We start from the raw sequence: 25,330 nt of genomic DNA on the forward strand, positions 1-25,330 counted from the left end.
TGTCATGGCTAATACATTAGATTAAAAACACATTGGTCACAAAGAGTATACTACTTGATTTCTACATTGTGCCACAGACTTTTGATTTACATTCATTACCCCAGTCCATCTGGGATGTGCATGTAAAGAACAGATGTGAGGCATCATATTCACCATAAATCTCCCCCCACTACTCTGATAAGCGTGTTAATGCATTTGTACGCTCGGTGGAACCTGGAGTGAAGTCAAATTTCTCATTGTTAGTACACGATGCGTGGCGCCTGACTGTAAACGAAACAAAAAGTTGTGTAAGAGTGTGACATTAGGCTGAAGTCAGGTTTAACTATTTTAAGTTAAGCTAGAAAGCAGTCAGTGGGTGTTATTGCCAAGGCTACACAATCCTCAAGAAGTGTTGCAAACCATTTTTGATTTCGCCTAGCAGGAAATCCTGGAGCAAGATTTGAACAAAAAACAAATCACTTGTTTTTTTGTTTTTTTCAGTCTGATTTTTGTGCTTTTAATACCAGCAGCTATTTCAAACAAGCAGCATAGCAGGGTGTAGGTGAGGTGCATAAGTCTGTCATTTTGTGTTTTTAGCACTTTTTAGCTCACTCTTTAACTTTTGTCTGTCTGCCTCGCCTCATTCTTTCTGCGCCTGACTCATACCTATTCACACACAGACACACACACCTACACACAGACAGTTGGTTACCCAGAGTCGAGTCTGACAAGTGGCATCATGTTGTGATGTTTTCATGTTCTCTTATCGGTGTGAAGCGGTGCCACACATTCCTTCCCGAGCAGTTCATCCCTGCTCGTGTGTGTGGGTGCACTTATTCAGTCTAATAAAGTTTTTTGCTGACGTCTGTGACACCTGAGAGTGCTTGAGCAGCTGTTAGGCATTGCTTTAAATTGGTAGCTGGTGTTGTTGATTAAATAAATGCTGCGTTAATGACAGGTCAAAGAGTTTGTCTTCAGTAGAATTTATTTTGTAAAATGATGCCCTTTTTCTGTGAACCTTACTGTAAGCATCTGAATAAGGTATGAAAAGTGATAAGGCTGAACCAGAGATCCAGACAGGCGCTCTTTGTCTTATTCCCTCTTGCTCTTTTCTCCGATTGTCTTATCCAAAAACCAACCTCATGAGAGTGTCACAGCATGATTGTGCAGTTACGTATCCGACTAGAGTCTTCCTGTCTGTCACTTCACTACTGGGACTTCCCATGGTTTCTTTCCACAAGATACCAAAAGAAAAGCGTATCAAGTTTTACTGAGCCGCAGTTTTATATTCTTGTTTTTTTGTACACATAGTTTTTATGGCCGCCGTTTTTATTCATTACTCACGGAGCATGACTGATTAAGTATTTATCTCACTCATGTTACAGTCTGATCGTTTTTAAAGCACTTTTTATTAACAATTTATTGTGTCCATATTTGAGGTATCCATTACTCCCCTTTTAGCACAAAACATCATTTTGATTTTCCCACATTCTAGTCGGACTGATCCAGTTCAGCTCAGTAGGTTGATCTGCATTACAGAACAGCAGATTCTGCTCTCCTAATCATGGCCTCCCTCCTGTTTGCCCCATTGCCTTGTGTCGAGTGTTCTTCATGTTTACTGTGTCAGTGACCTCTGACTCCAAACGCAGAGGGCTAAGGGGTAAGGGCATCCGTTTGGAAATATTTCAAGGAAACATGACGGCAAGTCACATTGGACGTAAATCTGCGTGTTTACATGAATAACAAGAGCATTGCAAGACTGTTTCTTTTTTTCAAGTGAGCCTCGCATTTATTCAGACAGTATTTTATGTATTTAGGATTAATTATAAATCACATACAGTCAGCGATCCAAGAATGAACTATATTGGGGCACATTTTACTCATGCTGATAACTGATTGCGGTTTAAGACGTATTGACACTGGCGCTTAAATTATCAGTTATTCAATGAGTCAATTGACAAGAAATAATCTGCAACTATTTTAATACATTCCTTATTGTTAAAGTCAATTTTCGAGCAGGAATTCCCCCCCAATAAATCCCATCTCTGTAGCTTCACAATTCTGAATATTTATTGTGTTGACGTGGTGACAGTGGCAGCCTTTGACTTGTTTTGGTGAGCTTCCATCTGGTGTGTGATTTTCTGTGTTTCTATCAGAACTGATTACATTAAGTTGCTCCAGATCTCCTTGGCTCCAGATCTGCCTGAGGCCTAGCTAACAACTGACTGGCTAGTATTTTCGGGTGCTGCTGTTTCTTCTTAAATCTAATATCCTTCCCCTGCCCTGTTTCCTGATGAATGGGGCATGTAATCCTGTGTGTAGTGCCGATGTTTTACCAAGAACATGCTCTAATTTACTGTTACGGCATTGAGATCAGGAGCCAGACTGAGAAGCTCTGCAGGCTTTGAGTTTGATTCAACGTCTTTAAAGTCACAACCGCAATTAGGTCATAAACAGAGCAGCCAAAAATGTAGTGCAAGTGTCGCACACGATTCACAGGTCAGACACTGTCTGTTTGTTCTGGCTCTTCACTATCCCATCCTGTCCTGTCCGTCTAACTTTCTCTGGCATTTCTTATTCCTTTCCCCATATATCCCATTCATCTTTTTATCATTCCTTCTTCTTCTGGCATACCGTGCTGGTTTTAAACCCCAGCGACAAGACTCTTGATGTAGCAAGTTAGGGCAGGGCAGGGACAGATTGGAGAGCCCTAGAAAAACACTCTGGAGAAAAGAATGTTCCCTTCTTGCCAAGCTTTCAAACATAAACATAATGCTCACATAAATCCGTGTCATAATAACAACATTTATTCAAAGCCTTATCTTTGTCCACAGTGTAAATCTTTATCACAATGCACTCCTCTCTGAATCTAAAAAACGCCCGCACCCTCAGGCTCATACTATTTATAGCTATTATATCATTTTAGGACCCTGTGTGTCTGTATATTTTATTGCATAACAAATTACATTAAAGCATTAAAAACTGGACTGGTTATGCACATTATCCATTTTGCAAATCACAGGAGTATATATACGTATGTACTTTCCATTTTCTGCTGCTAACAGTAGTATTTAGAATCGTTCACTTTTTTTTCTTGTTAATTGATTTTTAGTTGCATATCAGAAAATCCTGAAAAAAGTTCTTCACAATTCCCACAGTTTTCTTCCTTCTTTTTATTTAGTTTTAGCTTTGTGAGTCCTGGCGTTCAAACCCATAAGGTGCTACTGCTTCTCTAAAATTGTGAAATGAGTTTTGACTGTTAACACATGAAAGGAAATCCAAGCTGAAATGAAACTAAGTATCCATGCTGTTCATTTACAGCCATTGGCAGCCAGGCCCAGGAAGAAAGACCCTCAAGAGTAATGGAGCAAAAATAGGAATTATAAACTTCCTTTTTCATTTGCTTTCAATTTAATTTACTCCAACAGAGAAATAAATGGTGAGAGAAAAGAAAAAGTAAATAATGTCACAGAGGAACAGCTCAGCATTGAGTGATGTTGCTCTGACACACAGAAAGTGTCTGTTTGTCTGTACAGTTCTTTAGCGTTTCTTTGTCAAATAAATATGTATTTCTACCAGAGGTGACATGTTGTTTACCCGCAGTTTCACCACATTTCAATACTTATATTGTAAGCATTCGTTTCATTCAGTAACTTAAGAGCAGATATTCTCATCCAATTTCAGCTTGTCTAATGAATGCTTTACATGACTTGGTTCCCTTTCCACTTTTCTACTGAAATGCAACACTGCCTTTTATTTCACTACCATTTTTCCAGAAGCGGGGCAAAACTGAAAGGGTGTACAAAAAAAACTAAGAGAAAAAAGGAACATGACAGCACAGGAAACGACTAACCGAACATTATGGGATGCAGGGTTTTCTCTTTCTTGGAAAAACTGAAAAATGCAGGCCAAGCATCAGGTCTCCACCATCTTGTGGCTTCCAGTGCTGCGCCAGCATCCATCCACTGCAGTCGTCCTTCCTCACACACATACAAACACAGACAAGGTTCTTGTCCCACATGCACATATGCAAACTGACAATAACCCCCTACATGAAGATGTGGTTGAGGGATTTTGATTGGACTGGGGCCCTTTATTAACTACCGTTTATGAGGCAGAAGAGCTTTAAACCCATAAGCTCCAACGTCAAGTGCAAGAGAGAGGGGATTTTTTTCCTCTTCTCTCTTTCATGGAGAGAACAAAATGTACTGAAGGCAACAGGCAGGCAGGAAGAGTGGCTAAAGCCCTAATGATATGGTGTATGATTGTAACCTTGGTGTGTGTGTGTCACACAAACTCACACACACACACACACACACACACACGAGGAAGCGGGGTGGATGAACCACTTCAACAAAGTTTGACTTCCAGCTCCCTTTGCTATTGGTAGTTAAAGGCAAGCTGTAGCCCCTCTGCTCTTCTAGTTCCACTTCTTTGTCCTTCCCCTCCTCTCCCTTGCATCGCTCCTGTCTTTGCTATTGTATCTGTCTAGTCTTCATTTTCTCTTCCTTGATGGGAAACACCTAGGTGTAAAAGTCACTCACTCACCCACACATGTTTTCTAAGTTCATTTTTTACCCTTTATTTTTAGTGATGGTAGTGATGGGGAAGAGAGTCAGGAAATGTGTTGGAAGAAAGATGCAGTGAACGCTCAGAATCACCGGGAATCAAAACAGGGACTTGCTGCCTTCAGCATTTTTGCCCATGTGGTATGCACCGTGTATTGCCAACCAACGGCACCTATATCAAAAGGATTCAAAAGCAGAACCAGTTTAGACCTGCAGATGTAGGCATTCTGCTGTTCCCCGAAGGAGGAGAAAAAAGTAATGGCTGCGGCAGCTTTTACTCTTGCACCTGCATGGAGGTGTTACAGCTACAGTGTTTTTTACAGATTTAGTTTGCCTTGTACTTTTTCCAGAAATCTCAGAAAGTTTCAGTCAACAAAACCTATACGTTTAAAGTGTAAAATATGAAACCTTAAACTCCAGTTATAACACTCCCTGAAGGCAGCACATTGCAGAAGCTGTTACATTCCTCACACGTCTACACTCTTGCTGCCGATAAGCATTCTCAGTGTCCTGCTTCTCGTAACACAACAGTGGGAGTGTGAAAGGTCAAGAAGGGGAACTTCCTCTCCAGATTTCAGGAAGTGTAAGGTGCCAAAGTCAAACCGTGTTGAACTGAGAGGTCAGCTTTAAGCTGTTTTCAGTGTTCTCTTAAATGTATATGGCATTGTGAGCTTAGTTACAGATGTTAACACATTACGTAGTGAAGACAATGGCAGGAATGTGTTCAGTAAAATCTATGAGTGAAGTAAAATCTAGACCCAGTAATGTCCTGATTCATTTGAGTGTGATTGCAGACTAAAGGAACCCATTGTGAAAGATTTATATGATCACTGGGCTCTTGCCATGAAGCCCTGACAATGCCCTGGCTAAGCACGAGCTTTTGCAGAGAGATGTTGCGAGAGCCGTCAGTGGCCTGGTTAGAGGCAGAGCGAGGATCTGGCAGTGCCCTGGTTAGTCCGTCATCAGGAATGTGTCTGCTTAAAAAGGGGTCAGTCCCCCTGCCTTTCGCTGCTACAACACCCTCCACGTTTTCCATAATTGTAAAACAACGCACCAAACAGCGCAATGAAACTGTGTTCAATTTGAGTTCAGAATACCTCAGTTACTCCCCTCTTTTACTGCGTATCCTTCCCTCCATCCCCTCCCTTCTGCACGCTATTAAACCTGTTCTTTGCCAGCCAACTTCACACCTTTTTTTTGTCGTACCACAGTCCTGAAGATTAGTAACGTATCAAAGGAACACAGGAATATTACTGTCCATTAACACTTATCTATGTGGGTCATGGTTTCAATGTAAGGAGTTTAAGGTCTAAGACTAAATACCACACTCCTCCATAATTTCTTCAGCTCTAATCTACCTCCCTTCCTTTCACCTCATCCGCATTCCTGCATCTTCTTGTTTCTTCCCTCCTGCTTTCCATTTCACCAACCATCCTTTCTTATTCCCTCCTCTTGTCCCGAATGTAGCTAATGAGGCCCTGGCTATGCGATAAGTGAATCAGGTATGTTGATTGGTTTGGCAGAGTCGGGCTGTTGCCAGAGTCGCTTTGCACGCACCGCCGCCCCTTTAAAGCGTCCACTTGGCCGTGTTGGTGTGCGTGTCTGAGAGAGATGGAGGGGAGAGATGAGGGAGGGAAGTAGAAAGCTGGCAACGATATAAAGGGAGAATGAAAGGAGAGGAAGGCAACGCGCCAAGACAGGAGTAGCTGGACCTAAGCAAATACCATTATTAACAACGATGAGGCTCAACCAAAGCAGTTCCTGATCATCAGAAATCATGTAGGAGAAAAAACACCCAAAATAATCAGAAATCTCTCAGGTAAAATAATGAGGACTGAACATGAAACACTTTTGAGTGGGTCAGAACAGTAGGGTCTTTGATGTCCAAGGAATCAACTTTATATCTCCTGAGGAACATTATTTAAAAGTTATTCTCTTAACCTTTTAAGTGGTTGCATTTTTCCTGAACTGCATAGTGTTGTGTGAAGAGCTGTCATGAAGGCTGTAGCTATGTAAATGTCTTTGTGCCAGTAAGCAATCGCTGTATTTGATGGATACGTCAGGATTTTTCATAGTTTTTTTTACTCTGCTGGAACATAATCAGTCCGTACAGGTTTGGATCACACCGACCACCTCAAGACAAAGGAGAAAAATTGGTTTACAGCTCACTTAACAAGCCACAGCTGGGCAAAAAAGAAAAATGCAACCCAAAATGACTTTATTGAATAAGGTGTCTTGGCATTCAAGTGGACAGCTAGGCTAGCAGTTTTCTCTCCAACAATTTCCCCCATCTGTCTTTTTCCCTCTGCAGTCCATGTACTTCGCAGTATTTCCTCAAAGTCTTGCACTCTACTCACAAGATTACCAAACCACTAGACCTCATGAAAGAAAAGAAGAATTAAAACGCTACATCTAAATGCTTTGAGTTCACATTGTGCTTTTTCTAAAAGTAATCGTTGCCATATTGACTTATCAAAGCCTTGCTTTATGTTTAACAAGACATTAAATGTATTGTGGCAAGAGTGGTTTGCACTTTTAACGCCAAATGACACGACAGAATGTATATGAAACTGAGCTGGAGTAAACCATAACGGCAATTTACACCTTGTTGTATACCATGTAAGCTCATAGATTAAAAGACTGTGTAAATTTACTACACTGGTTGATGTTTTACTGCAGTTGAAGTTATTTAACATAAAGGAAAACTCCAGTAGTCTTTATTTGTAGTGGTTTCTAGCATCAGAGAAGCAATCTTTGAACACTGAGTTGTAAACGAGGGGAGAGAGGAGATACGGAGCCGGACGATAAGTGATGATGTGTGCAGACGTCATGTCCTACCCTCAGATCGATTGTCCCTCGTGGTCAGTGGGGAAAGCTCAGCTGAATGAAGGGGGAAGGGGAGTAAAAGGGTTTTGGAGAGCACACTACCTGAATCATGCATGAGACGAACGATTATAATGCTAATTATTTCTGTTCTTATCACATAGTGCTGAGCTCACAAAGGTCGTAACACATTATAATGGCTCTAAAAATATTTAATCCAATCACTGGTATTATTTCAATGATTAACAAGACAAAGGGACAAAACAGCTTCAATATTCTTGTTTGCTTTAATGATATTACTTTATCTGATCTTGTAGCATTTATTTCTGCATGATTAGTCTCTGTTCAGAGTAAACTATTTAATATTATATCTGTCCCACGGGACCATGAATGGTATAGTGTTTTTAATGGGGTATGTGAAGGAAGCCGGTGGTATTGAGATGTGCTGCTGTCAGCAAAAGCAGTCAGGCAAGCATAAATCGATGTAGGATACAACAGCAGGGAGATGACAAAGTGTGTGTCTGTCTCTGTGTGTGCAGGCATGTTGAAACCCACATACTCCTCACAGTGCCCCAACATTTCGTTCAAAAGGATAGGCAAGGTGAAACACATGCTGGTTCTGTGGTATGAAGAAATAGAGCTGCAATGTGTTGTGCACTCTTATTCAGTGTCCTAATGGTAAATAGACTTCTGCCACAGTTAACGTAATTATTATTATTTGAATGAATGAAAATATAACAGTTATAAGGTCATTATGATAAAAAAGCTAAACAAATTCCTTGTGCTTTTGTAATTGTCATAAATTAGGCCATACGTAGTTTTTTTGGCATTTCGTTTTGTACATGCATTGTTGTTTGGCATTGTTAGGCTCCTGGTTTGTGTCACAGCAATGAGAGGCTGTGCAATCCTTCCCCTCACTTACTGTTACTGAGCTACCTTTTGAGATTGTAAATGACTGTCATTGACAAATTAGAGATGACTAAACGGAATTTCCTCTCTCCCTCCTACAGATGACAGATTTGTCTGCTAAACACCACTCGGAGGGAACTTCAAAGTCCTAAAGCAACAGTGACTGACACACCACCGAGAGAGACGAGGATTTCCCAGAGAACTGAAGAGCTACATAAACACTACCACACAAATGTGGATCTACAGAAACAATAGTTGTCAAATAATCTGAAAAACACAAAGATCACAGATAAAAACACAACATTTGTATAGCCATGTCTGACCATAAAGACATGACTCAACGCCACCTGCGGCACAAGCTGCAGAATCTTGGCCGAAGACTGGATGAACTGGAAGAAGCCACCAACAAACTGCAGAAGGCTGAAGATGAGCTCCTCGACCTGCAGGTCAGTACTGGTTGAGTTCAGATAATGGGTTTGTTGTGTGGATATCCGAAGCAATGAGTGAATAAAGGTGGAAATAAAACTACACTACATGAATAGATTGATGAATAGTCTAAACTGTCTCTCTCCTCTATAGGACAAAGTAATCCAGGGAGATGGCAGCAACTCATCCCTGCTTGGAGATGTGGAGGACTTGAGGAAACGTCTCCTAAAGATCCAGGGTAAGGACGAGGAGGTACGCAAAGCCGAGGATCTCTGCCGTACAGTCAGAGAGAAACTGGAAGAGGAGGAGAGCCTGACACAGGAGCTAAAGGCAGAAATCGAACGTATTCAACAGAGGATGGCCGACCTGGAGAAACTGGAAGAAGCTTTTGGCAAATGTAAGTCTGACTGCAGCCAGCTCTGCCTAAGCCTCAATGAGGAAAAGAACTTGACCAAAAAGCTCTCATCTGAGTTGGAGGCCCTCAAAGCCCGTTTGAAGGAGGTGGAAGGGTCTGAGACAAAGCTAGATAAAGCAGAGCAGGCTTTGACTCATGAGCTTGAGAAACTCAAAGTATTCACCCAGAACTTTATGAGTGAACGTAAGAGGCTAATAGAGAAGCAAAGGGAGGACGAGAAGATCATTCTGAAGCTGACAGAAAAATTGGAGCAACAGAAAAATCGCCTCGGTATGTCGGCAGACCCTGGTCGTGCAGATTTCATGAGATCACGAATTGAGGATGAGCTTTCATCCACAGGGCTCCTCACGAGTAAACTAGCTGGACGCAAGAAGAGCCTTGAATACTTGAAGCTTGCTGATGACAACATTGGTCTTGTGAACAAATCTGAGAATGAGAAGAATAGCGGTCTCGAACAGGATGAGGACAACAAAGTAAAGGAGCTGACACAAGAAGTGGAGAGGCTGAAGAACCGTCTTAAACAGCTGGAGATAGTGGAGGGGGATCTAAAGGACTCGGAGTCCAAAAATGGCGAGCTTCATGAGAAGTTTCAGTTGGAAAGAAACCGGGCACGCCAACTGAGCGAGCAGGTGGAACAGCTCAGGACGCAGCTGGGCGGAAAGGGTGGAACTGGAAGAAATGGAACCAGTAACGTGGATAAACACGGTAATGGAAGCACTAACGTTTGCCCTGCCAAGGTCCTGGAGAATGGCAAAGCTGAGAATGAAGAGATTGTGAAGGGAGGTTTCAGGCAAGAGAAGCCGAAATATAGGTGTGCTGCAACTGTCTCAGAGCCAAGTTCCCCCAAACACAGGAACAGGGATCTCTCCCCTCAGAGTAAGAGGGAGCCCAAGCTGCGGAAAGATCTGAGCCACTCAGAGGAGAGCTCTCCTAAATCTGTGAGGAGAGCCCTCAGTCCTGCTCAAAGGAGTCGAAGGACACCCAAAACCCCAACTACTGCGATTTCATCTGGTAACGGAGTAAGAGACACAGGACGAGGGACCGAGGAAAAGATAAGAGGAGCCACTGCAAACGCATCCTCCAGTGAAAGTAAGAAAGCGTCCGTTCTTAGTCGCTACCCTCCAGCAGCTCATGACCAGAAGCCCCTGAGGACTGCTCATAAACAGACTGAAGGGGAGATTAAAAAGAGCAGAGGAGAAAAGTTATCAAAATTGTACCTAGGTAGCGATAGTGAATCAAACAACTCGGACGTAGTGCCTGACAACTCCAGTAACATCAACAGTATCTCTGCTTTAGATAAGGACACAGCGTCCTCAGATCAGGAATCAACAGACCAGGTTCCGCCATCTGTATCAGTCGCTGCCACCCTGTCCAAAGCCAATGGATCCTACTCGGCCTATCGGTCCCAAGTCACTCCACTGCTGTCCAACGACCAGGGATCCGAGGGTCATTCATCTGCCTCTGAAACAGAATCTACTGGTTCAAGGCCCTCTGAACCCGAGCCTGTAACTGAGGCGACTACTACAACTGTAAGCAGTAGGACCTCCATCTCCAGATATCCGAGATCCTACCCTGCCCACGACTCGCATTCGGAGGGTTCTTCTTCCAGGAGCTCGTTCGATGAGGAGGTCCACCGATCTCTGTTCCCTGAGGTAGGCCAAATGGGGACAGCGCATACAGCATCAGGGATTGAGATCCAGCGGGTGTGCAGCCCACGCGAGGCACTGAGGTCAAAAGCTGTCATCAAGCCTGCGATCGTCGAGATTGACAGGAAGGAAGTGATGATTTCAGAACCTTTGTCTACAAATGGCAAGCCCAAAATCTCCACCAAACCTATGGTGACCTCTACCAGTAAAATGACCAGTAGTATAACCATCTATCCCAATGACCCAAGCTCTTCCAGAACCAGCAGCCGCAGCAGCAGTGTGTCCAGTGAGCACATGCCGTTCAAAGAACGCCACACCTCCACCAGCAACATCGTCATTGGTGAGTGCCACATGAGGCTTTATCGTGTTTAAATGAACAGCTATGATAATATATTACTGAGTGAAATTCCCCAGTGGTCATGGTAGCAGTAATTGTATCGGGGCGAAAGCATGGGCTCAATTTGGGCTCTTATTAGTGGATGCATTGACAGGGTCAGTGTTAGCGTCCTGTAAATAAAGCCCACTTACTTCTTGGTCCCCCGCATGAGTGTGTATTTGTGAATCGGATCTTGAGACCAGGTATATAGCGTTTTTAAATGATGCACAATTCATCGTTCTATCAGTGACTAATATATTTTGTGTTGGACCGTCAGAGTCTACAGCCACAGAAGTTCTGAATGCTAATCGCTCGTCCAGTGCTAAAATATTGGTGTAAAGCAGGCCAATTGTTAAAATTTCCGAATCTGATTTGAGCGTTTTATAATTTTAACATTTTATTATAGTAGTAAAGCTAATGTGATTACTTTTATAGTTTATGACATAATATAAAATACCAGGCAAATAATATCTTTGCGATCCTTCGAGTCATTCCTCTGGCACTGTCTGTGTTACACTCCTCCTGTCAGCTTGTTGCATGCATAAAATGTTTTACTTATTTTTATTTAAAAATATTTGATATATTTTAACTCGTCGCCAGGCCCCAGCATTGAGCACCGTGGCAGCATCTCTGTCCCATATGAGATCTCCATTCCCAAAAGTGACATCACCTTGCGGACGTGCCAGCAGGACCAGGACTGTAGGGTGGATGACCTGAGCGATTTCTCATACAGGTCCAAACATCACAACAGAGTGGAGACCACCACCAGCAACTTTAGCCTTCAGTCCCCAGACCCCACCTCGGGAGATTTTAATGACACAGAGTCCGGCTCCGAAAGCAGCAGCAGCACCACGGTCACCGGCTGGAAACACCAAAGACAAAACCAGCACTCCCAAGAAGACAGTTTACCAGAGATGAAGAATGTGACCGTCAGAAGCACCTGGAAGAACCGGAGCCCAGCGTTGGTGGACGAGACAGGCCGGGGAAGAGGGGGTGCAAGGACGATGGCTGACGGCGAGTTGGAGGATGAAACAGAAACTGCAACAACATGGAGGGCTTACCGGGCAACCACCTTCGACACAGAAGAAACGATTAACAGCGGAGCAGGAGCTGGTGGGAATGCTGAGGCACTGAAGGAAGTCAAGCCGACCCCTGCACAGGTGAGCTAAAAATAAAGGTTTAAGACATCGGAGTACATTCTTTAAAAGAAATAAAATGTTAATTTGTTCCTCTTTTCTGTTACTCCCCTGTCCCAGGTGTACATGCGTAGGATCAAAAATGTGACTGCTGACCCCAGGGAACTTGATGAATCAGTGCTTCGTCGAGGAAAAAGGTTCAGACTGCCCCACCATGGAAGCACGAGGCCTGGGAAGGGTCATACCCCACACACCTGTTACCGCTCAGTCCTGGGGCCGATCCTACACACAACAACCACAGGTAGGACAATCAACTGAAGAGTTTTTCCACCTTTCTGCTCACACGAGAGGTATTATTTTCAAATTATACAGGTAGCCAGAAAGTCCAAATATGGGAGGACACCCCACAAAAAAACTCAATCACTTCTAAATTCATTCTCTTCTTCTAAAATGAGTCTTTGTTTCTGCTTTTTGGCATCAAACAAACATGTGGCTGGGCTATCACTGCATAACGTGGCTTTTAAAATACCCTGCATTGCTATGCAGGTGAAAGCTTAATCCGTACCACTCTGCAAATAGTTTTGTCTTGCAGATAAAAGTCCAGAAAGTACAACCGCAGGGCTGAGCTCCTGGTGAGTCCACTTTGCATGAGAGCTCAGCTTGTATTTTTCCCTGACGCCAGGCTCTGAGACTTCAAGCTTAGCACAGCAGTTCTGTAGGCCCCGCTCCTGCTGCCCCAGTAAGCACAAAGAGAGAAGGGTGGGACAACAAAAAGAGGGAGGATGGAAATGAATAAGACCTCAACAGGGGGAAAAGAAGGTTAGGAAAACCTCAAGGAGAAGAAAATAGCTTTCTTGTATTTAAATGGGCCACCACAGTCTGTGTCCCTGCAAGGCAGCATTGCTATTCTACGCAAACATTCCTGAAAACAACTGTTTAAATACTCACTTCCACATAGTCCATGTATAAGATTAATGCGTGTTTGTGCATTGATCCATGCTTCATCTATTTGACATGGCTTTTAATTTGAGTTATTATCTGCAATTAGTTATTATGAGATATTTTGGTTATCTTAATGGTTGAGCAAAACGTTCACCGCTGTCAGCACAACCTGCCAAATAACTCCTGCAACACTTAAGCGGACTGTGGAGCTACTTTATAAGTAAGAATTCCTTTGCGAAGAGTCAAAGTGAGCCCTTTGACTCAATGCATGCGTGCCTATGCATTAACATGTAGGATTGTGTGCATAGCAACAATTAAATTAATGGAGTGTGAACGTTTATACAAATCTTCAGAAAGGTTAGGTGATAGCTGCTAATGGGCTACAGTGTTAACTACCTTGTCTAATGGTATATATTATATTGTCAAATGGCTGTAGTACTGCTTACAGAGTGGGCTCCATGGCTACAATAACATATCAGTCTGTCAGTTTGACAAACTATGCTGGACTAAAGACCTTTTGTTAAAATCTGTTTTCCCCTACAAATAAACTGGAAGTTGCCAAGGAGACAAACACACACATGCTAAAGTGTCTGCTATCTCATCCATCATCTAAGCTAATATTTGCGAACCAGGGTTGTCTTGAGTTAAACTATTTGCATTGCATTAATACAGCACACAGTGATCGGCTTCAGAAGGTCATCTAGGAGGGATTTCTTTAGACGCATGTTTTAAAAATCACAATAGACTTCAGCTATTGGTAATGAAAAAATAGCAGAAAATGATTCATTCAGACTCTAAAATATGTCCTGTTTTCTTTTGTTTCATATTAAACTGAATAATTATGTGACTATTTTCTGATATTTTATTGACCAAACAATAAATCTAGAAAATAACCTGCAGATTGGCCGTACAATGATATTTAATTTAACACAAACACACCAGTAAGAGCAAAGTCAATGAACACAGGTGGGTCTCTCATCTCAAACCAGATAATCATGCATAGAAACATACCAACTAACATGACCTTAGAGGTGCATGTGACTTGAGGGCCCCTCCCTCTAATTAGCCTCAATGGGCTTAATGAAATCTGTTAACACTGGGACTCGACCCTTAACGCCCCCTTTTTAGCACTGATAAAGACAGCTAGAAAAAGCATTAGGGAAAAGCCATCTTTGTTGTGTGTCCGACTCCTCCACATCCTTCCTCTCTTTTCCATCCTGATTTATCATCCCAGCTTTCACCGGAACAGAGTGGCTTCAGGTTGTGTGTTTGAAGAGTTCTGTCTGGGTCAGTGCCAACATCAGTTCAACTGCATGGCCTTGACCCCAGCTCACATTTCCAGGATGCAGACTACTTCTCATTTCAGTTCATAAGTCTCCTGCTGTCCTCTTTCTGACCCTATCCCACATCAGCCACCATCGATAGCCCTGTTTTCCTCGCTGCCCTGTCTTTGATGTGGTGAATCAGCCTTCCTCATTGTCACCCCTTCAGTTATTTGTCAGTTATGTACTGGGTTATGGGAATTTCTCAAACCCACTTAGTCGATTCTGCGGTATGGTGAAACTTATTTGATATTTAATGCACAAACTGGTCACTAAATTTGGATAGCAATTATGAACGAAAATTGCTTCAGTACAAAAAGCCTTCAATTCATAAATGAGCTTTGAAGCATGGCTTGGAGCACAGCCGATCAGCTTTGGTTTGAATTCTCTGAACATTTCAGTGGTCTGTACAGCGTCCGTTCCCAAGAGGTCTGGATAAATACAGCTGTAGTAAGTAAGGACAGTGGGAGGCTGGGATTAGTTTGTGATTGCTGTGTCAAAGGTCTACAGAAGAGGTTTGTGTTATTTCGAGTTTGTAGATGGCGGCACATCAGTTGATGGAAGAGGAATGTAACTAGACATTCTAACCCGACTTCCCATTGATCTTTATTTCAGTACTTCATTAAAGTCAGCATGTGCAGATTGGTTGAAAGATGTGCATTTTTTTATTCAATGTACCTCCTGTCTACATGAATTGCATTTCTCTGTCTGACCACTCCAGTCAAAGGGATCCCAGTCATGAGAGTAGAGCCCACTGACAATCAGAGATCGATAAACTGTCATTAAGGAGGAGACAACACTCCCAATACCTTTAAACCCCCCTGGAGTGTCCTGGGCAATTCAATAGCTTATTGATTAGCTTTCGTTTTAGACCTCATGTATAAATTATTGGGATGTTATCCATTCAGACCCTCTATGGGACAGAGAATGAGATGTAGTGACAGGTCACAGTCGTTATCATCATAGTAAAAATCATTAGCTGCTGTTCAGCTCAGATGTTGCTTACAATGCTTTTCCTACTTAAGTGGCAAAGCTATATTGATGACAAAACAGATACCCATCAGCCTCAGCTGCCCTTTACTATTTAGGACTAGTTCTAACCTTCCTTTTATACTGAGCTAAGATGGGAACTGAGTCGACATTATATTCGCTCAACATCAGCATGTTAGCATTGTCATTGTGATCATGTTAGCATTAGCCGACGATAGTATCTGGCTTAAAACCCCCCTGGACTTGAGAACAGCCTTGTAGCTGTGGACATGTTTCATTGTAGACACAGTGAATTGGTATCAATTCTGATATGAATAATCCTTATAGGTCAGTGTTAAAATAGGGAGTGGATGTTTTCTGTAACACTCACTCCACACCTCGGTGTACTGGACAGAAAACTATTGTAGTAATTCCTTCCCGCAGCCTCTACATGAATGAACCGTGAACTTATTTTTGGCAGAGGACAGCGGGGCCGATATTGCCAGTGAGCGAGGTTAAAAAAACATCCTTTGTTGACTCAAAAATCTGTGGTAGCAAGGTAAAGTGTGGGATCCGAGCTGTTCAACTATTCAGCGTTCGCCTGATGTGACCTGCGCAGAAACAGCCCTTTTTTGGAATAACAGAGGTCTGTGCAGCTGCTGAAGTTGGACTGTGTGATGGTTTCAGTAGTGGAGCACCAGACAACAGACAAACTCCCCATGAAAAGTAAAAAAAAGAACAGCTTTTATAAATCATTACCCATAAACAGATCATCACCCGGGACCATCAAATACAAATATCACCAATTCAGAAACATTTCATCCAAAGTGTCAAGAGTGTTGTGTTGCTGGAGATGTGATTTAAGAGTTTGAGTTGGCAAGACAACATCATTCCTTTCAAATTTGGCAAGAGACCAAGGGCAGACAGATTTAAAGTGGGGATATAATTTCATCTGCAGATGCTCTGACACGCTACTTGTGTTATTTCTAAAAATGTGCTGGCCTTCATTCGGGATTAGAAAGCAGTCTTCACAAAGTGTCTGTTTTGTTTTCTAAGACGAGATTTCCAACTGTATTAAAAGTTGAGCTTTCTTTCCTAATAAAACTGTGTCTTCACATAAAGCCTAAAAACACCCGAAAGGAAAACTTTCACACTTTGGAAATGTGTGACGAGTAACCACAGATTGATAATAATGTCATTTTTGTACTGTAAATGTGGACCTGCTGCTAGCACTCAGTTAACTTAAATTAAAATAAAGACTGGCCAAGAAATAGACCAGCCCATAGCGTGTTGTAAAAAATAAACAAAATTGATACAACATGTTAAATAGTGAGCTAAAATATCTGCAATAGACAGACTTTGTTTCCTTTGGACAGAGCCAGGCTAGCTATTTCCCTGTTTCTAGTTTTTATAGTGAGCCAAGCTAACTGGCTGCTGGCTCTGACACCATATTAACTTTACAGATAGGAGAGTGGTATTGATAATTCTTGGCAAAAAAGCTCAAATCCATCACAGAACACAACTATCCTGTTCATTTGCCATATAAAAGTTGGAAAGAGATATACCAGCACTGCTTTTCTTAGTCCAACCTTTTCTGGTTTTTATTGTGTCAAATCATCATGCTGTGCTGCCAGACATGATTTAGTGTTTCTGATTATAACAGCCTATAAAAGTGGGTTTTCAAGCTCAAGGCATTCTGCTGTGAGCTGGATCAGGTCAGCGATGATGACAGCAGCACTTGTTTTTGGGGTAGATTTCCTCTGCTGTGGGACATCAACTTACTAAACAGATTTTTTAACTGGCTGATGTTGCTCATGCCCACATTTTTTCTCAAATTACTTTTAGCCTCATGGCAAAGAGCTCTCCTTTGGCACAAGCACTGAAGTTACTCATTTTCCTTTGACTGAACCACACTTATCCCTTAAAGTTCTACAGAGGAATAACATCTAACTTCATGTGTATTTTAGATGACCTTTGCTATTTTAAGCCTCTTTAAATATGTTGAACAATGCAAAGCCTCCTGTTGCGTGTAGGAGGGACAGTGGAAGTGTTATAAGGCAACCTTGTGAAAGCCTCCGGTCTTTCAGCAGTGGCTTACCATAGAAGGAGAATATGCCACACGGCCGTTTCCTCCCCTCGGTGACTGGAGCAGGAAGTGACCACACTGAACACGCCTACTTGGCATGGTTTTCTGATGACTGATTTCCTGTCTGTTACCCCTGGAGACAGAGAAAGGCAGTCCAGCAGGGCTCCATTAAAGCCAATTAGCCAAAATGCGTTCTAAAACGGCATCCCAAGCCAACTCCAACCCACCAAATGTCACTAATTATGGTGCTTTTTTAAAGCTGAAATTACAGGAGTGGGGTGCTGTTTCTGGGTGCTTTAGGAACTGCATCGTCATCTAACTCTCGCTTTCCTACAGCAGGGTTACTGAGGTTATAAGAGGGGATGTGCCGCTGTAGCCACCACAGACTAGTAACGCGGGGTTTGTTTTCTATGAGCCCACCAAATTATAAATCTCTCAGCTTGGGGTATGTTTTGGGTTTTTGGTTGGGGATTTTTCCCCTGGCAGAAGTCCACATGGCGGTCTTTCTTTGTCACACACCAGTTAACATAAGCAACATGTATTTAATGGCAACATAATGCAAAAGTCCAAACATGACCCCAAATCGTCTAAACAAAACTCCCAGAGTTCCTATACACAACTCCAGAACATGGGATGAAGTTAACTAACTTTTGTGGTAATGTTTGTGTTCCTGAGTTATCCCAAACCAATCCACATATTGAACTTGCTAAAGCTTTCACTTTGGATTGAAAATAGTTTTATTTATGACATTTTCTCCCCTTCCCAGGCTGCTGATAGCACAGAGCCCAGTCCAAACCCGGGCCACAGTCCAGCGTCCTGGAGGCGGCAGGTACCCAGCAGCGACTCTCACCACCTGGGGAGCTCTTACGACCGGGCGTCCAAGACAGCAGGGGCCTCCTCAAGAGGGGATCTGTGGTCCAGTCAGGGGTCAAGGGTCAGGGGCCAGAGCCGAAGGGAGGAGCAGACCGTGGAGCCAGCGTCCCTCTGAGCAATATTAGACCAGCTGGGTGTACAGCATAGCATACAGGTATGAGAGGGCATGGCCTTTAGTTATTTACTCATTAATTTGACAGGGACCTTACAGGTAGGCATAGTTCAACCAGTGCAGTATATATTTATCTTCTACTCGGTGCTATTTGCAGATCTTGTTCCTGGTGAGGCTTTTGAGAAATGAAAACGCATAACACAACAATCTAAGCGTAGGAACTGGCAATAATATAGACTCACAAAAAACAGTACAAACAGTAATTGAAATAGGACTAAAAAAAACAAGTAATAAAAAGCAAAAATGGATATGCATTTTATATATGCCAGCCAACCATTCAAAGTGCTTTCACATGACATTTAAGACTTGTGAAACTCATTAACTAAAGGGAACTTTTGTTAATTACCCCTGCTGCAAAAATGTCACATCTTGAAAGGGGGGTTCGATTCAAATTGCAGTATTAAGCTGACTCAACACTTCGGTGTCACAGCACTGAGCTTAGCGCGTGTATCATGTGAGCAGCAGTGCAATGGTTTAATAAGCCGAGCCCCCCCAGTGGGAAGCCCAGCTTCTCTGCATTTAACATTTAGGATCCATCCTGACAAGGCAATTCCAAGTGAACTGCACTGAAGATAAACCAGCCAGTAAACATAGAGAGAAATCCAGTATTCGTCAGCATTTTTTAAAAAGTTGTCCTTATTCCTCTGGCACTAAACAGACATGAGGAGTTTTCATTTCAGGGTTAATTCTTTATGCATGTTGACTTAAGTATATTAAGAAATTGCTCATGTTTCCATGTCCAGTGGATCTGTTGTGCATTAAAGACTCTCGAAGTTTTCCTGGAAATAAATTTGAATTGAAAAGATTCCAATTGAACACTGTCTCTAGTTTCCAAATAATTAGTACCGAATTACTTTGTAATTTCTTTCAAACGTTTGGGAGATAATTTGGAAAATACGCACCAATCATTTCTCTTAAGAAGATGAATAGTTCTGTAAAAAAAAAAAGGATTAAATAAGATTTTTCTCTTCATTTCTTTTTCTTAACAGCACTCCATTAAGCTCTCATTGGCACAAGGAGGGCCAGACATCAGTCTCCCATCAACTAATGGCTTCCATCATCTACAAAAGTCAACATCTACAGCTTTTTTAGCAAAGAAAAAGAAAAATAGCAGTTGCAGCCATATAAAACAACAAACCACAGACCTGACATCCTTACCCTGACCCTGAGTGTGCGCTTGATACATGAACAATTCTTCCTATCCGGAACTTTCTCTGTCCCAAAAGAGGCATAAAAGGAAAGACAGTGCCTGTACAGTGTTTTGGAGGTCGCCTCACCAGCCCATGTTTCCTCTTCTGCTTCTCGTGTTGGATGTATTATAGTGTAATCCCGACCTTGACAAGGGAGAGGCTGGCATGCTGGGGACGGCTGGGGATTTTCCTGCCTGCCAGAGAGGGTTTAAAGAGAGTTTTAGAGAAAGAAGGACTCAAGTGTTGAGAATGCCTTTCTCAGAGGACCATCACAGTGACCACAATGCTGGATATATCGCTTCTGCATCCCAATTTCAACCATCACTGAAAAAAACTATCCTCAATCAACAGCAGTACAATGTTAAAGATCAAAGAGCTGGATCTTCGTGCAGAATTCTTCACAAACTAAAGGACCTTCACCTTTTTAATGTGAGCAAAAACAGGAAGCGAATTCACACCCTTGCTGACTCAAGATATTTGCTTATGTTATTATTCTCTCACGTATTTTCTTTGAAGGCCATGTTTGCGTTTTTAGATTTTCTGACATACTTATACAAAAGCATACAAAAACATGCACATTTTTTAACTTTTGGTTTATTTTCAACCCGTGTCACCACTTTCTGGCATGCAGCCTCAAACTGGATCTAATTAGACGTTTGGCGAACATTTGCATGTTTCTAAGTAATACATAAAGAGCACTTGAAAGATTGTGACTCAGCATGCCCTCTGCTTAAAGGATTGCTATTTGGCTGCTTTTTTAAGGAGCAAAATCACACACACACACACACACACACACAAATTCGTTCTGACTGACCGGGACCTCAGTTACGTTTTATGCCATTTTCCTCAGTTATTTTGATGCTTTGTAATTCGCTTCCTGTTCTGCATTATTCTTTCCCTTTCTGCTCTACCAAGACAAAAAAATCTTACTTTGCACGCAATGAAATGCATTGCACATGTAGAAAAAAACAGGAGTGAGGGTATTGTTTATAACCTCCAACCATGCCACAGTTTCCATGGTGCTTTGTTTCACAGCTGTTTTTTGTCCTCATTCATGTTTTTGAGAGAGCCATAGTAAAATGGAGTTTCCATTTTAAATGAAAATTGGACTCTGGTTTACTAGCAAACCTGGCCCGGCAAGCCAGGCTTTTTTTTTGTTGTTGCTGTAAATACTTTGTACATGCCAGCCAGTCATAGGAAGACCTGAGACTCCTCACCACGAGAAACTGACAGTTTTGTGACCGGGTTCGCCGTGCGAATCGTCCCAGCTTATCTCCGTTTCTTATTTCTATAGAGGTGTATTATTTTGTTGCATCATAAAAATATCAACTTGTGGTTGGTATGTTGGAGCAATCTCTCATTGGAGAGTGTCACTGCAGCAATGGGGGTGCCATAGACACCAATTTAGTAGTGGCCAGTAATAAAACAAGGTGGTTTATTGAGGTAAATGGTGCATATATATGACAGAAACAAACAGTTAACACACAACATGTATTGCAGTATTGCAGGCGGTGTAAACTTTGATCCAACATCCAAATGTATGAAATGAATGCAGTTGAGAATTGCTTGATGGCCTGAATTCCCCCAATCTGACACGACTGCATCCTTTGTTTATCTGACATCTTGTATAACCAGAGCTGTGACGATGAGGGAAATCTGCCTCCACCTGCGTCCTCTGTTGGGGGAGTTGAGTCAGACCCGGCTCGGGATGGCCTGTTACATTATCAGTTCTCCTGTATTCTACCACCCGCCATCTAGCTGTAGTATTTATTTATCCAAACATGTACAAGTTCTGCTTTGTCACTTTACTGTTTATGCAAGCAGGAGATTATATGCAATCAAAAAAAACTGTCCCCCCTTGCAATGGCTGTAAATATGTCAGGCTGTACATACAGATTGTTAATAACTAACTAAAATGTTTGTTTACCTTCAGAATGCTTATTTTCACTAATGTTCATTTCCATTACTTTAACTCTTTTCTAGTAATATCTATAGTATGTTCATCTGTGCCTTGAGATACAGTAAGAGAGGTTGATTGATTGTCCCAAAAGAATTCAGACTTACACCATATTCTTACTATTGATGTGCATACAAATGACATGCATAACTGATTGAGGTTCTTTTTATTACTTTATAATTGTTTCTTGAGAGGATTTTTAGTCTGGAACATCGTAAAAGTATTTTGGTTTAAGCGGAAGAGGAGGGAACTCCTCCCTGAGGGATGTCAAAGCAAGGTTCCCTGAGAAAAAGCTAGTTTTTTTTCTAACCCAACTTCAAAGTACCCTTTTAAAAAAATATAAACCACACCGCCCAACAAGCTATGTCCTTTGGATTTGTCTCTGAGAGTTGCTGGGTTGCAGCGCAGCCTCAGAAAGAATTGCCATGTGGCCTCTTCAGGGCCACTGCTGGCTTTATGATGGAGCAGAAACATACCGGACTAGATCAGAGCTCTCAGTGCACATGCCAAGACTCGATGATTGTAAAGTCTTTCTGTGCTTTCTCTATCATTGTTTCTGCTATCAAGTTAACAAGAGAGGAATGCCCCAATCTCTCATCTTTTTCAACTGATTCCAACTTTCCTTTTAGTATTTTAGAGCGGTTAAATGTCCCTCCATCCCCCTTTCCTCTCACAACCTACTTCCTCTGTTTCCCTGCATCTTCCTTAGATCCTTTTTCCTAAAGGGAAAGTAAGTCCTAAACAGCGTTGATACATGTTGTAGGTTCAGCAAGTTTTTTTTATTAAAGACCTGTCACCAGATGCTGATGGGCAGCTCCCTGGGTAGCTGAAAGGTCAAAGGTCAGGGTTGCATCTAATCCTGTCTCTACTTCTTGACTCAGTGTTTCTAAATACAGGAAAGAGGAAGACCGACAGCTTGGCAGCCATATCCACTTTAGGGGTAATTAAAACAGACGAATGTATCGAATGTCCAGTTCTGCCTGCGCTCGGGCTGCCAGAGTTACACGTGGTGTGGTGATCCATCCGTGTGTTGTTATTAATATGTCAGTGAGGGCTCTGGTTTTAAAGCCCGACATGTGAACTGGTGTTTTGTAAGCTGCTGCAGATCCCCGAGTAAGAAGGTGCTGACTGACAAACTTGCACGTGTGTTTGGCAGAGTTGGCATGCAGGGCCGGAGATAGTTTTTTTTCCAAGGCTGACATCACTGTGGGTCAGGATTACTGTATATAGCAAGTCGATGATGCAAGTGCTAACACGAATGCCCTCCTCAACCTTTATCCTGCCTTACTTCCTCCATGTGTCAGCTATTTCCCTCCGGCCAATAAATAATAGCGTTTACAGGCAGACAATGCTCCAGTTCCAACCGTCCTAACTGCATACTTCGTAACCTTTATCCTCTCTCTCTTTCACTTTACTTCCTCCTTCAACCTTTCTTAGCTTCTGCTCTTAAACCTGTCTCACCCCTCCCCCCAAGGAGAAGATTTGAGTCTGGGGTCCCAGGAAGAGCCCAGCTGTCGGAAACTGTACGTTTTTATGACGCGTTGGAGGGTTTCCCTCCCATACTCCGGCTTCAAAGAAAGTGTTGCTTTCTAAAGGGCAAAGTTGAGACTCCATCCTTCAGTATGCATGATGCCTTCCTTCCTTACAAGGCCCCAAAGTACACTAACACCCAACTGTACATTCACTTCGTCCACTGAAACCTAGCAGGACTATGTGAACCAGGATAGGGAATACTGTGAGCTTCTACCGTCCGATATGTGTTTTGGGCTACATGGCACTACTCGCATGTGATGGGTCTTATTCGTAGCTTGCAGTGGAGAGAGACAGTAAACTGTTGACATAGTGGAATGCATTGACTGGTCATCTGGGACTAGAGTGAAGACTTTACAGGTTTCAAGATTTCAATGGCTTATAAAAAAACAGCTAGGGGCTCTTTCAGAGGCTTTGTCGGTTCCTCTCCTCCCTGAATCATGGCAGTTTTGCAGAACATTTATTGAATTAGGAAATCAGCGTAATAGCTGCTGCAGGAGCAGAATATTTAGGACATGGCTGTGAACGATGCAACGGAAAATCTGTGCAAGAACAAAAGGGGATTTAACAGTGGAGAGCAAAGTCGCTGCTTCCGCTTTCCTGCTCAAATACCAACTAAAGAGTTAACAGAAATCCTCTTAAGCTCTGGTGGGTTATGTATAAACATCCGTTATTTACAATTCATTTTTTTTTCCCTTTTATAAAGTAGACTAGAATGTACTTAGTGGAGATTGGAATGGAAAGGAAGAAATGGCTTTCGGGGCAGCGAGCAAGCCCTTGTCCTCAAAGGCCTCCATTGTGAAGCCAGGGTCATGGTGTCATTGGATGGCGTAGGCTGTAATCTGCACTTAACCAGCACTTAACTTTAAGACCTCAAACGAGTAATATCCCTTATGCCCCTTTGTCAAAAAGTGTCTTCTTTTGTGTACCAGAATTGTACATTAAAAATTTTGCTGTAGATGTTTGCTAAATGTACCACCTTCAGATATGTTGTGTTTTTGCACCAGCCAAATTAGAGTATTTAAGAATCATCTCGTAGGTAAAAGTAAGGTAACGGTGTGCACTCAGTGAATGAATATTATTTGAGGTATGGCACCCTGTTATGCCCGCATCTCACTCAGCCTTTTAACTTTGTGCCAAAATCATTCCACAGTATTTACGGTTTACAGTAAGAGACGGTGCCAGTGCTTCCCCAGATGGCCACCCCGTCTCTAAGATACTGAAATTAAGGGGGAATTTTCAATTTGAGGGTTTTCTTCTTTTTTTTTGTTTTCTCTTTAATTGTGTTTTTATTTCTTTGTTAAACAAGAGATGTGTTATTTTGGAAGCTATATCGGATAGATTTTATTTAAGGAAACTCTTGTAATTTTGTAAAGTGGGCCTTATTATTGAAATATATTAAGTATTTGTCCATCTTGATTTTAAGAATGATATTTTTTGCAAGATAATGTATCGTCCTCGTTGTTGTTACACTCCTGGAGAGTACTTCTTTTTTGTGTTTGTTATTTTAATGCAAGACATTTCTCACGACCTGGAGACATGATGGCACAGCACAGATCAGAGGGTGAAGCCAGGGTTGTGTCATAGTCATTGAAGAATGAAAGCTATGTGCATTTTATCAGGGCCTAGCAGGTTTGCAGTGCTGAGCGGTTCAACATGTGTTGTCCTGTTTTTATCTTGAACCATTCAGCGCTCCCGCCTCTTCGCTGCTCTGTCCTCCCTTGCTCTTAAATTCAGGGTTCGTTCATCTTCTGTGCTGTATGTTTGAAAGTGCTGCCAAAGAAAGAAGCGTGCAGGCCCCAGACACATATGTATATATAAACACACACAAATCACCTAATAGGAATTGTTCTTATTTTTAAAAACATGTAACTGGATCTTATCTCTTCTACACGCATACATGCACAGATACAACAATATCAGGCCTGTACAATCAGCTGTTTTTTATTTTATCTCCAAGTGTTTATAAGTTCATTTTGTGTGCAGGAGAGGGAGACCGACAGACAGGTGT

The 25,330-nt window shown here is 42.2% G+C and overlaps 1 protein-coding gene across 1 annotated transcript in view; it reads left to right on the forward strand.

Moving 5' to 3' along the window:
• luzp1 (leucine zipper protein 1) overlaps positions 1–18,595 on the forward strand; it is a 37,863-nt gene extending 19,268 nt beyond the window's left edge. Inside the window, 7 exon segments of the mRNA XM_063908795.1 lie at positions 8,381–8,725; positions 8,859–11,106; positions 11,743–12,302; positions 12,399–12,470; positions 12,472–12,579; positions 18,364–18,519; positions 18,521–18,595. Coding sequence (XP_063764865.1) covers positions 8,594–8,725; positions 8,859–11,106; positions 11,743–12,302; positions 12,399–12,470; positions 12,472–12,579; positions 18,364–18,519; positions 18,521–18,595 — 3,351 coding nt within the window. The 5' untranslated portion in view covers positions 8,381–8,593.
• Positions 18,596–25,330: the final 6,735 nt, after the last annotated feature.

The sequence above is a fragment of the Eleginops maclovinus genome, chromosome 19, assembly GCF_036324505.1.
Source record: "Eleginops maclovinus isolate JMC-PN-2008 ecotype Puerto Natales chromosome 19, JC_Emac_rtc_rv5, whole genome shotgun sequence".
Lineage (NCBI taxonomy): Eukaryota > Metazoa > Chordata > Actinopteri > Perciformes > Eleginopidae > Eleginops > Eleginops maclovinus.